Source organism: Lepidothrix coronata, unplaced genomic scaffold (assembly GCF_001604755.1).
Source record: "Lepidothrix coronata isolate B3197 unplaced genomic scaffold, Lepidothrix_coronata-1.0 Scaffold123, whole genome shotgun sequence".
In the NCBI taxonomy this organism is placed as follows: Eukaryota; Metazoa; Chordata; class Aves; order Passeriformes; family Pipridae; genus Lepidothrix; species Lepidothrix coronata.
The window spans coordinates 2,312,576-2,324,694 of NW_016690303.1; the positions used below are offsets into that span (position 1 = coordinate 2,312,576).

General features: G+C 38.7%; 1 protein-coding gene across 1 annotated transcript; it reads right to left on the bottom strand.

Annotated features, from left to right (window-relative positions):
- Nucleotides 1-1,879: 1,879 nt before the first annotated feature.
- ADAT2 (adenosine deaminase, tRNA specific 2) lies at nucleotides 1,880-12,077 on the bottom strand. Its single transcript, XM_017825943.1, has 6 exons — nucleotides 11,966-12,077; nucleotides 11,710-11,814; nucleotides 5,186-5,336; nucleotides 4,519-4,625; nucleotides 2,805-2,877; nucleotides 1,880-2,683 (listed from the first exon to the last, which is right to left on the bottom strand). Exons 1-6 carry the CDS (start codon nucleotides 12,056-12,058, stop codon nucleotides 2,643-2,645), a joined length of 570 nt encoding a protein of 189 aa, XP_017681432.1. The 5' UTR covers nucleotides 12,059-12,077; the 3' UTR covers nucleotides 1,880-2,642.
- Nucleotides 12,078-12,119: the final 42 nt, after the last annotated feature.

Consider the following 12,119-nt stretch of genomic DNA (forward strand, 5'->3'; position numbering starts at 1 on the left):
AGCTGTGGCACATCAGACTGCGACACCTGCTTGAGGCACATGTCTGAGGGCAGTGGCACAAGACTAGCCTCCACGGGCTCCTGCTGCCAGAGCTGCTGCTACCGTGGTGGGATGGCCATTTGCAGGCAGGAAGGAGAGCACTGACTGGGGGGAGCGAGGAGGAGACAGCTGCACCCCTGATGGTTGTCAAGACATCATGCCACGGCTCTGATGAGCAGCTTGTGTTCACAAGAAGAGTTGATTTATTTCTTTTATAAAAATATCTGCATTTGTTCTTACTCGCATACATAATAGGATTTGCAGGTGAATGGGTCACATTTTTGTTTTCAGGGTAATCTTTCAGCAGTTTGTTCCCTAAGCTAATTATTATACTCAACCCCCTCTCCCCCCCAAAACCCCAAAACAAAAAAAACCCAACCAAACAACCCCCCTCAAAAACAAACCCACCAAACAACAAAAAAAAACCCCAACCAACCAAACCAAAAAAACCAGTTCTATACATCCAAATTTGCCTCTTAATATTAAACCATTGTGGTTTTTTGCTTACACATTACAGTAAGCAGAAGTATCTTTTATAACCTTTCTGTAAAACAACAGCTTTTATCTTGCTATGCTATTCATCTGTCATGCCTCTGTTCCAAGACGCACATTATTGTCTTTGATCACTCTTAAGAGAAATTTTTATTTTTGTCCCCCTCTTCAGTCTCTTTTCATTTTGTGCAAGACTTGAACTGTTTTTTAAGTGACAGGTTACCACTGACTGCTATTACGAAAAAATTCTGTTCCAATTTAAGGGTTGAAAAATTGGACACAGCTTTTAAAGTGTGTTTTGTCCTACTAGCAGTAATCTTTCTACTTACTTACATGGTTCCTACTGTCACACTATCCAAATGCTAACAACATCCTTCTTTGAAAGAAGGCAGTGGGAAAGAAAAGTGTTCTTAGTCCCTCTGAAGAAGAAAAAGTGTTGAGATTTAGGTCCTAGTCCAAAACAGTATGAAGGCTCCAATTCCTACTGTCACTAATGTCAGTAACAAGCCACAAGCCTAATGCCTTCCTTTAATTTGGACTTCAATGACTTGAAGGTATAAGAAAATTAGTCCAGTTGAGAACTGAAGGCTATCTTCTATCACAGCCAAATACCACATACTGCAAGCACAGGCATGCCCATTTCTTTTCAATAAAGCCATCATAGTCATTAAAAATGGTCTTTTCCTAAATGGTTTTTCCAGCTTAGCTGTCTGGTTCATGAGGCCTTGGAGCTCTGAAGCAGATGAAATCTACAAACACAGTCATAACTTATTTTGTTTATGGAAAGGGAAAGACTCAAAGAGTGCTGTAAGTAATGGTCAGGAGAACAGGATAGGCCGCTGATGTCAGTTAAAGGGCTTAAGTTAAAGGAATATTATTTTTAAACTCTGAGAATAGCTATTATGGTAAAAACATTTCTTTCCTCATGTCACTTTGTAAACAATAAGTAAATACACAAAATACAAATTGTAAGTTATTAGGAATAATAATGTGACAAGGTAATGCTTTTAATATTTAAAAAAAAAAACTTTTGAAAGTATTTATTTGAAATATCTAAAAGGTTTAATTGTATTCACTTCTTATAATAATAAAATTTTAGCCACTCTTTTGCATTCAAAATAAAAGCTAGGGCATTTCTCAAATATCTGAATAACAGCCAAATAAACTACAAACAGTTTCATGCTTAATATAATTATCCACTAAGAGGTACAAAATCAAGATTGAACCGTACTTATATTCTTAATTCATTAGTGGAACTTGAAGGCCCTCTTCTGGATTATAAATTACTGCACTGCTAAGGAATGTACATGGAAATGACAAAGCCAACCAACACCACGAAAAGATAATCATCTTAAATATTTTTAATTCATGCTATTACCAATTTCCTGGTTTTCATTTGTATCTGCCTGTCTCAATTATTGTAATTTAGTAGTGGACAACAGCTTCAACTTCTTAGTGGATTGTTAAAAATAAAGCATTTCTTAAACTAATATTCACAAGCAGAGTGGACAGTCTAAAGAGAGTTGTAGAGAGCTTCTCCACAACTTTGTATGAAGATGCTGTGGAGCCAAGTGATGTTTGCTCACCTTATTAAGCAACAGCACACACAGAGACATGTGATCGTCCATATGTACCTGTCTGCACAGGTATGTGACTTTCAGAAATTATGTCTGAAAATCTGGCTTGCGCTAGAGGGGGTGTAAAAAACAATGAAGAAACATTTACAATGGTCTTATCTCAAGTCTTCAAGGACTGTACAATTCCTTTATATGCCTTTTGATTCAATACACACACATGGACTATAAAGGACTTACAAATGTAACCTTCCAAGAGATTTAAAGAGATTTACTTACTTGCCTAAGCAAACGTGCTGTACAAAACGCCATCATTTTAATGGATCCATCTGTCTGTAAACAACTTGAACCACAAATTTTCCTCTTTCTAAAAAACAGCCATTTATTCTTTTTTTTGGTCATTATGATAGCAAGAAATCACATACACAGAAACACAGGAAGAAGTAGTTTGATTGAACTGTACATTTTAAACAAGGACGCTGAAGAAACCTTCACATATAATTTTTTGGTAAGTTTCTTTCTCCCTCCTGACTGTGGCTACTTACGACGATCCTTTTTCCTTACTTTTGATTTTGGTGCTGCCAAGAAGAAACAGAAAGGGAGAAAAATTATCAGAAGTGAATTACAGTAATACCAGTGCCATCATTCTTTTAAATTAGGTAGGGATCAAAATGGATACAAAATTAATGTAAAACCTACCATTGGGATTTTCTTGTCTGTAGAAAGCTCTTAACAACTCCACCGCTTCTTCAGCACGATAGCCAGAAGTGCACTGTTCAAATTAGAATGATGTTAGTGAGCATATCTGAGAATAACATATTCCATACTTCACAATAATGCCTCAAGTACACAATAATTTTAAGCAACTGTACCATCAACTTACGGGTCAGAAAAATCTCCTTTTCAGGTTAAATATCTCATATGTTTGAAAAATACGAAGTTGAGGCTTAGTAGAGTAAATAATTTCCCTAAAACAAACTTTCTTAGTAACTTCTGTAAAATTTTTATGCAACCTACAATTTCTTTCTTATTAATGTATTTCAAACATATACTCCTCAGGCACTTGGAAATAAGAGACATACAGCTAGGTATTTGTAAATGAGATTCCTGCCAGAAAACATTCATCCACACACCTATTCTTTACCAAACAGTCATCTCTCAGACCTTTTTGGTCCTGCCAAAATACTTTTCCAGGCCACGAACACTAGTGACAAAGCATTTGAATGTCATTCACACTAAACGAATCTTCACCGGCACAGAAAGTAATTAGTCACTCCCATAGATTCCACTGCAGTTGCCTACAGAAACAAAGGAAGGATTTGTAGCAGCAAGAACCTTCTCCTTTCTTTCTTCTGAACATATAAAAAAATTAAATGTTAGCAAATGAACACTCTTCCAGTACTGACTATTCAAATTAATTCAGATGCTAGTCTCACTAACACCCCGATGGAAAGACGCCTAATACATGTACACTGGAGTGCCAAACAGTATTGTCTTGCTGAATTAAATTCTTTTGAGCCTTGAGTTTTCAGTGCTTACTTAAAATGCTGAAATATATTACTTGTTTTTACATTAATTAAATCATAAATATGAAGTGTGGAAAAGAACTCTAAGAACCCTAATCGGTATCATTGTATAAGGCAGGATCATCAACAACTGTAATAAAGATAATGCTATAAATACTCTCTATATGTATGTGTGGGTATATAGGTATAGTAGTACAATGTCGTAAAGCATCTAGACTTATGTATACTATATGTCCACTGAATGCTTGTCCAGCCTTTCTTACATGACAAAGATGACTCCTTCTTCCCAGACTGTTCCAGTACTCCAGTATCCTTACTGTTCAGGAAGTTTCCTGATACCTAAACTAAATCTCCTCTGCTACTTGTGCAGTCCAGATTTATTTTGGGATTTAAACTATACAAAGTAAGTCTAAGCTAATGCATTTTACCTCATATACAGACAAACTGTAAGCAAAAACACAATCACTTCCAATGGCTCAGCTAAAAACAGTAACTTGGTAAGTTGCTGTTACTTGATCTTTATTGATTATGTGTTTATACATTCTGCATTTTAAAACAATTTTCCCTCCTCTCTTCCTGCAGCCTACACTTACTGTTCTAAGTATTACACATATTTTAGATTATTTAATTCTTACCTTGTTCCACGAATATAATTCCCTTCCCCTTTGATACATTCTTTTTAATAATTTAAGACTGTCATCAGGCTTTTCTTTTATTTAGGGACCTAATATTTTTTACATTATTTTCTTATTAAGTCAAGTTTACTTGACTTTGATCATCTTCCATCTGAGTCCTCTTAACATGACGCATAACATGCTCAAAGCCTGGTAACAAAGCCAGACACAGCACCCTAGCTGAAAAACAAAAGGAAACATTTCACAGCTTACTTCAAATGGGTCTCCTGTGTCCACCATATCATCAGATGAGATGCTCAAAACTGAGCCACAGCCTCCAAATCGCTCATTTCGACAACCATATACAACCCGTGGAATTTATGGGAATGAGTCAAGGTATTAAGTTAAAGTGAAAAGCAAGTAGGAAGTACAGTAGCCTGATTTAAGTAGTCATTAAATTTCACTAAGATGTGCTTGTACTTTTCAAACTAAATTAGTTTGAGCTGCAATTCTTGCCTCATAAAATCAGAACTTACTTCTGAGTAATGTAAGATGTATTGCTGAAGGTGCACATCCAGCCTTCCCCGGAAAAGGAGAAGCATGAATCACAAAGCCGAGGAACAAAAATACACAGTTTACCAATTGTTACATTAAAAACTGAAGGCTGAACTGAGCATCGCTCATTTTACCTACTAATAGATATCTCTAAAACATATTTTTAATCTCCAAGAGAAACAGCTTTTTGTTGTAATTGCACCATTTCTCTTTCGTTCTTGAGTCTCCCGCTATTCACCATGCAGTAAATGGAGGTGGGTGCAGACCCTCAGACCACCCCTTCTGGCTTTCCCTGATAGCGTCAAGCCCTTCTCTGTGGGCTCACTGCCAAAAGAGTAATGCCTTGACATACGGTTTCCCAGTGTGAATAAGCATGAAAGGATACTCATCAAGCGCACAGCAGCTGCACACATGATACAGGGCTCTACAGTTACATACAATACCAGTTGTGGAAACACTTCCGTGTAATCTCTGTTGTGTTGCTTGCACCAGTCAAGGACCTGATCGATCGCTACCATTTCTGCATGTCGAGTAGCCTAGGAGATAAAAATACATCTTTTCTGAAAGTTTGCATTTTTCACTTTTGTTATAGAAGTAATGTAATGGTCTTTGCTGGTTCAAGTTGCAAAAGAAATTTCATGCTGCCCAAACTGCAGAAGAAATACTCAGCCCAAGAAAGAACATATCCAACCTCAACCTCAGTCGCTAGTGTGCAGCACACAAGATCCACAAGTGCAAATCGGTTTTTTCTTCTACCTGTTCCTAGGCAGAGTAACCTGCTCAGAAGTTCTCCTCTCCCAGTCATGTCAGCATAGTAAGCTGAAAGCTCTACTTGAAGCTTAAGGGACATACAAAGCCCACTAGAACACCTGATCTAGTCCATAGTCCACTGTGCTTCCAAGAGCAAGAATGCAGACTGGGTTACTTTCTCTGGAAATGTTAGAAAAGTGCTCCTAGCTGGTACCTTTTCCTCCCTCTGACAATGTTACTGTGCCCTCATGGATTGAATGCACTGTGAATATGCAATAACTTCAGTATGTTTCTGGAAAAGCTTGGCATGCTGTGTAGATACAGCATTTTCAGTTTGCATCAGGTTTACTGCTGCCTGGGAATACATACAAGTACAGTAAGTCCCTCAAGAGAGGGACTGAGCATATGCCCGATTACAAAAAGGCAGAATAATATTAATTTCTCCTTTTTTAATCCAAGATAACCGAATGATTAGTATCTCAGTACCTATGGTACAAAAACCTAAACAGAAGTGTCGACTTTAATTGCAGAGAGGCAAAAACAATTAGTAATCTCCCAGTATCGCTCTCAAATGTCTGTAGCACTGTGTTATGCCAATCAAACATCACAGTAAAAATACCACAAAGTACTAGTTATAAAGGGACTCTCCAGTTACAGAGCCTGATGCTTATTTGAATTAAGACTGCTAGTGTTTTCCTTCTTTTTTTTTATTCTGAAAAAAGGATGTTTTCGACACAGGCATTAGACTATTATTTAATCAATCCCAATTATACTTGTACCTCTGCTTCATGTGACCTTAGATAACTTTCCCTCAATACGTGAACTTGGGTTAACATTTTAGCACTGTGAAGATCTGTAGTGATAACAGTGAGATGCTCTACAATAAATGGCAGAGGACTTGTAACTTATTGCTAAGTTTAATACTGTTTAAAAATGTTTTAAAACTTCTACAGAGATCTCTGTTGCCTATGCCTATGTTAACAAACAGTGCAGTGCCAAGAGGAGTGTATCTGTACAGCAAAACATTGCTGAGGACTCAGCACCAATTCAAGGATGTTCACAGTGGCCTACATCCAGTTTAGTCCCACGGACGGTGTATTTGTGGCAACAGCTGGAGTGCATTTGGGATGCTCCCCCAGTGCATCTTCTCAGCATAATTTCATCTGCCAGGAAGACAGCTTGCCATCTCCGAGACACAAACCAAAGCAGGAAGCACAAACAGTAAGCAGACACAATCAAGAAATTTATTCTGGGAGTGCACTTGTAATTTGAACTAACATAGTAATGAACCCACTCAGAGTAAGAACACGGATCTGAATCAATATGCAGACATGATCTTTCCAGACCTACTAGTGAAATGTTGCCATGAAGGTTCCCTAGTTGAATAAATGAGATCACATCAGCTGGAATCTCAGTGTACACACTTTATGGAGACACAAAGCACAATGCCCTTCAGAAGATACCTCGGAACTACCACTGCTACTGTAACTCAAACATGTAAGTGGTGGCTATTCTATTTTTATGCCCCTCAGATTAAAATAGACATGAACACCACGTTGACTTTTCACCAGATTGGCTTTTCACCTCTGTAAGCAATAAGCCTTCTTTACCAGAGGAAAACATGCCTCTATCCTCAGACACTGCTTTATACTGCATACACCTAGCAGCTTTCAGGCCTCTGCTGATCTTGGGAGCACAAGTTAAGAAAAGCCATGCTGCAGGTCATATCAGCTTCTGCAGTAATATAAGACAGCTCCACAAAAGAGATTACCCTAATATGGAATATTAATACATCCCACTGCACCCAGATTTTAAGTAATACACCCTGGTTTGGTCATCTCACATCATGAAGACATGGGAACACCAGGACAAATTCACCTCACAGTGAGAAAGGATTATCCAAGTTACAGAACAGTAAAGAGACTGTTCAGAGACTAATTAGACTATGGCTCTTAACTCACCAGATACAGTAATTAGTTTTCCAAGTTAAGAGGACTGCAGTAGAGGTTTTTAAAAAATCAAGAAAAATGTGGAAAATCACAGTTATAATTGTGATTTATTACTTCTCATAACAAGTGGGCACCCAATGAAATTATCAGGCAGCAGATATAAAACAAACAAAAGGAAGTACTCTTTCACAAAGCGCATAATTAAATTGTGAAACTCGGTGCCACAGGATGCTATGGAAGCCAAAAACATAAATGAGTTCAAGAAAGGTTTAGACAAATTCATGGAGGATATGTGCACAGACAGCTATCAGAAACAATGATCCAGATATAGTCTTGGGCTCTGGAAGTCCCTAACCTATTCACTTTTAGAAGTGGAAAGGATATGCAAGGGGAAGGTTTACACTACTCTCTTCTTGTTTCTTGAGCTCCTTCCTTACATATCTGTTGAAGATACCTCTTAAAGACAAAACATGGGGAAAACCCACCTTCTAGGTCTGTCTTAAGATTTTATTTTGTATTAAGCTATGACTAGATAGCCTTTTTTATTGACTAAGGAACTAAGACAGAGAGCATTCTACTGGGAAGTGAATGATTGCGTCACACATGGGAATAAAGATGCCAAAAAAATGTTTCTAGCTGGGAAGGGTCACATATGGTATAAGGAAGAAAATTTTCAGGTTGGTCTGAGGCAAGACTGTGAACAAGCAAGTGTGGGAGCTGCCAGAGGGAACACAGTACTGGCACAAGCTCGTGAATGAACCGCCAGGCTGTCGAAAACCACTGTCTTACACAGGCATTTGTTACACTATTGCCCAATGAAGACAAGTAATGGCATGCCTAACTATTTTGAAATGCTGATGCCACAGCCATGCTCTTTAAAAATAAAATAAAACAAACACAGCTGTATATAAACTCCCTTCTTCCAAAAGCAACTTTTCCCAGAAGAATGGGATGATCAATAATTTTGCAAATAACTTCCACAGAGTAAGCGGCAGTACCTCTGACAATAACATGTCCTACTATGGATGTACAGGGCAGAAAGAAAGTATGCAGGGTGACAGGAGACAGCCTGAAAATAATGGAGAGTTTTCAGTAACTAAATCTTCTTACCAAAATGAGCAGTTTAGGAACAGAATGAAAGAGGGGATAAAGAAGATGCTATCTGCTCCTAACTTCAGTCTGTTAGATCTGAGGATGCAGGGACCTATTTAAGGAGAAGGTAGAATTTATTTGACACAAGGGCTAGAGGCAAGTTGATTCCTGAGCAAGGGCAGAATTGTAGGGAAGGACTGCAGATCTAACTGGATAAATGATCATTTTTTAAAATCAGGAAGAAAGTTTTCAGTAAGTTAAAAAAGTCAATATATTATAAAGCTACATTTTGGAGGTCAGAAAGAAAAGGCTAAAGGAAAAATCACTTGAGAGAAGTAAAAATACCTTGAGAGAAAACACGTCAAAAAGGAGTTAGCACTACTACAGTGACCTTGAGATGAGGCTCAAATATAATTATAGTACTACTCCAAAACAAAATGAATAATTTGTGTTTTCAATAAAAATGATGCAGAGAATGTGATCAGAAGGCAGAATAAGAGTATGAAAGCACAAATTACAGTGTATGAGACACAGAATTAGGTATTTAAAATTAAGAAATTGCCTAGGGCATAGAAGAGGGATGAGAAGCAAACCCCCAAGTTGATAAAGCACTGCCATCAAAAAATGCTCATGAACTTGTGCATGAGGCTGCCAGTATCATAGCAACGTTTTAATACATCAAGGGAGAGTATTGCATGGCTGAAACCTGTCAAAGCAGACAGTCACTGTATTGAAAAATAAGAAGGATGCACAGTCCTGACACCTGGAGATCCATGAGAGACTCAAGAGCAAAACAGGCAAGATAACAAACTTTGAAAAACAAGCTAACAAACTAATCCTTATAAAAGGCAAATGAAACAAAAAAATCAGTAAGATACCTGACACTAAACTGACCTAGTACTTTCTTTGACAAATGCTTTTTTCTAGGCAAAAGAAACAGCAGGCTCACCTCTCTGGACTTCTACAATGCATCTGGTACAACCTGTGAAATTATTGTGAGTTTGGGGAAAATGGCCTAGTGCAAGAAAGGTAGGGTGAGCAAGAAGAGATGTTGCATTGACAGGGAAAATATTTGTCCAGAGGGAACCAATTAGCAAAGACACTCAAAGATCATTTTGCTTAAATGCTTTCAGTTGTGACATCAGCATTAACTGGAGAAACACCTACAGCTGACTATGTGATGTCTTTCATATGATGAGAGACTTCATGAGAAGTGACAGGGTCAGATGTCACTCAAGAGCTGAATGGTCTTCTGGATAGGAGTAAAAAAAGATTCAAGGTAACAAATGAAGAATAACAAAACAGTAACATAAAAGATCAAAGAAGCTCTGGAAAAGATCAGTGGACTTTCTTCCAGGGAGAATGGGAGGTATTATTGTCATCAAACGAAGCACAAGAGAAACTCCATCTGGAATAAAGTATAGAGTTCTGGTTAACTGAATTCAAGAAAGATGAGTCAAAGCTGGAATGGCTATATAAAAGCATTATTAAAATGAACACAGAAAGAAAGCCTGCCTTCTGAAAGGAAATTAAACAGTTGGCTTGGGAAAAACAAAAGCCAAAGGGGAATAAGACATTAAATACATCCAAGCTATGTAAAATAATGGATGATGCTGGCACAAGAACAGAGAGCTATAAACAGAACATAAAACGTTTAAAACTGGAAATCAGATGTTTTTTACCCATCTGAGGAATGATGTTCTGGAGAAGTCCTTCAGTATAAGGTGGGACAAGAAATTAGTTTTAAAACAAACCTTGACATTTATGATGTCTGCTGGAACTGCCTCAATGGTTCAAGAGGGTTGTTTTTTCCCAAGGATTGTCCCTAAATAATGCCAGAAACCATTAGAAGAAAACTGAAAACAATTTTCTGCATTCACATTTCCTAGCAAGTACTTCTTGCAAGCTTATATTTTCTTTTAGACTATATGGAGCAATTAAGTATCTGATAAAATATTTAGAAGCACTGAGTACCCAGCATTTCCATTCACTGTAATATAAACATTTATGAAAATGAAGCCACAAAAGAACTGAAACTTGAGCTAAACAGCAGTTCAATAAAGGCTTGGCTTTCAAAGATATTAGCAGATTACTGTTTCCAAAATGCAGCTGAATTTTTTAAAATCAGGCTACTTGCATTTTAGTATGTATTCAGTATGTATTCAGACAATCCTGATATCAAAAAAGCCTGAAAGTTTCCTGGTATTTTTAAATTGATTATGATTTTGTTAGCAGTGTTGTCAGTTATGTTCTATTAACATGATTTTTACACAGTATTAATATCTCAGGTATGATTTTTCCCACAAAGTGTCTGCTTCCCACAGTGTTTACAACAGTGTAACATGAGATACCTAGCTTCTCAGTTATCTGGCTTTCTTAAGTAGTATTAGAATCATCTTAATACAACTGTCCTGTATCACAAATTAGTATAATGATTCATCTTTACTGTAACATTTTTGAGCTTAAAAGACTAATTTTCACTTTACATTATATTTTAAGATTTGAGACATTTAATATAAACTACAGCCAGATCCTGCAATCAGATTCATTTATACAAAACTTCCAGTTGTACAAAATCCCTGTTGGCTTTAATGGGTCTGTCAGCAGGTATAAGATCTAATCTGATGCTTAAAGTTGCAACATGTCTAAAATTTACAGGCAATATCTTTTAGAAAGCAGAATTTGGTCAAAAGGAAGAATTTTTGTAATCTAAATGTGACATGTGGTTACTCTACGTATTCTGTAAGTCTACACAACTTCCCAACTGCTTGTCTTCCTCTGCATCTTCATTACTTATTCCTTTATTTGTATGGAATTTTTCCTAGAAAAGCAGGAGAGTTGGGTTTCCAATTTAGAGTTCGGTACTTTTCAAACAGCCGCACCACATCACATGAAAACATCAGTCTACTAACAAAATGAACTGTTTCTGGAGCGTCTATGGAAAGAAGTTCAGCAGAAAAGGCTACACGAGTCACGTTTTTCTCACTCTTAACCCCCAGGTGACTTTAAAGGCCTCCAGAGAGCACGTCTGAGACTCAGTAAAGGGACAAGAGCATGGCAGGGCAGGGCGGGACAGCAGTGCTCCAGACACGGCGTCCCCGGGGGGACCCCAACTCACGTTCTTCGTCTCGTTGACTTCGTTCCTACCCCTGCCTATGACCTCGCCGTCGTACACCAGCAGGCAGCCCACGGGAACCTCCCCTTTCTCCAGCGCCTCTTTAGCCTGCGGGACAGACAGACAGACAGACAGACAGACACGAGGGGGGCACGGGATCGCGTTACCGCGGCGGGGGGCACGGACGGGCTTTCGCCGGCCCCCGCTCTCCCGCCCCCTCCCCGCTGCCCGGACAGAGGGAACCCCCGCCCGCACTGACCACGTCGAGCGCCTGGTCCATCCAGGCCAGCGCGGCCGCCTCCTCCTCTCCCTGTCCCTGCCCCAGTCCCTGTCCCAGTCCCTCCTCCGCCATGCCGGGCCCGGGCGGTGTTTCCGGGGCACCGCAGGCGGTGCCGCTGCCGCCACCGCCCCTT

What these genes read in the sequence shown, in the direction of transcription:
- ADAT2 (XM_017825943.1), bottom strand. Translation starts at nt 12,058, where the DNA reads ATGGCGGAGGAGGGACTGGGACAGGGACTGGGGCAGGGACAGGGAGAG. An exon ending in AAGTCAACGAGACGAAGAAC is followed by an intron (nt 5,337 to 11,709) that starts GTGAGTTGGGGT and finishes TTTATCTCCTAG; the next exon opens with GCTACTCGACATGCAGAAAT. An exon ending in CAGACAAGAAAATCCCAATG is followed by an intron (nt 2,684 to 2,804) that starts GTAGGTTTTACA and finishes TCTTCTTGGCAG; the next exon opens with CACCAAAATCAAAAGTAAGG.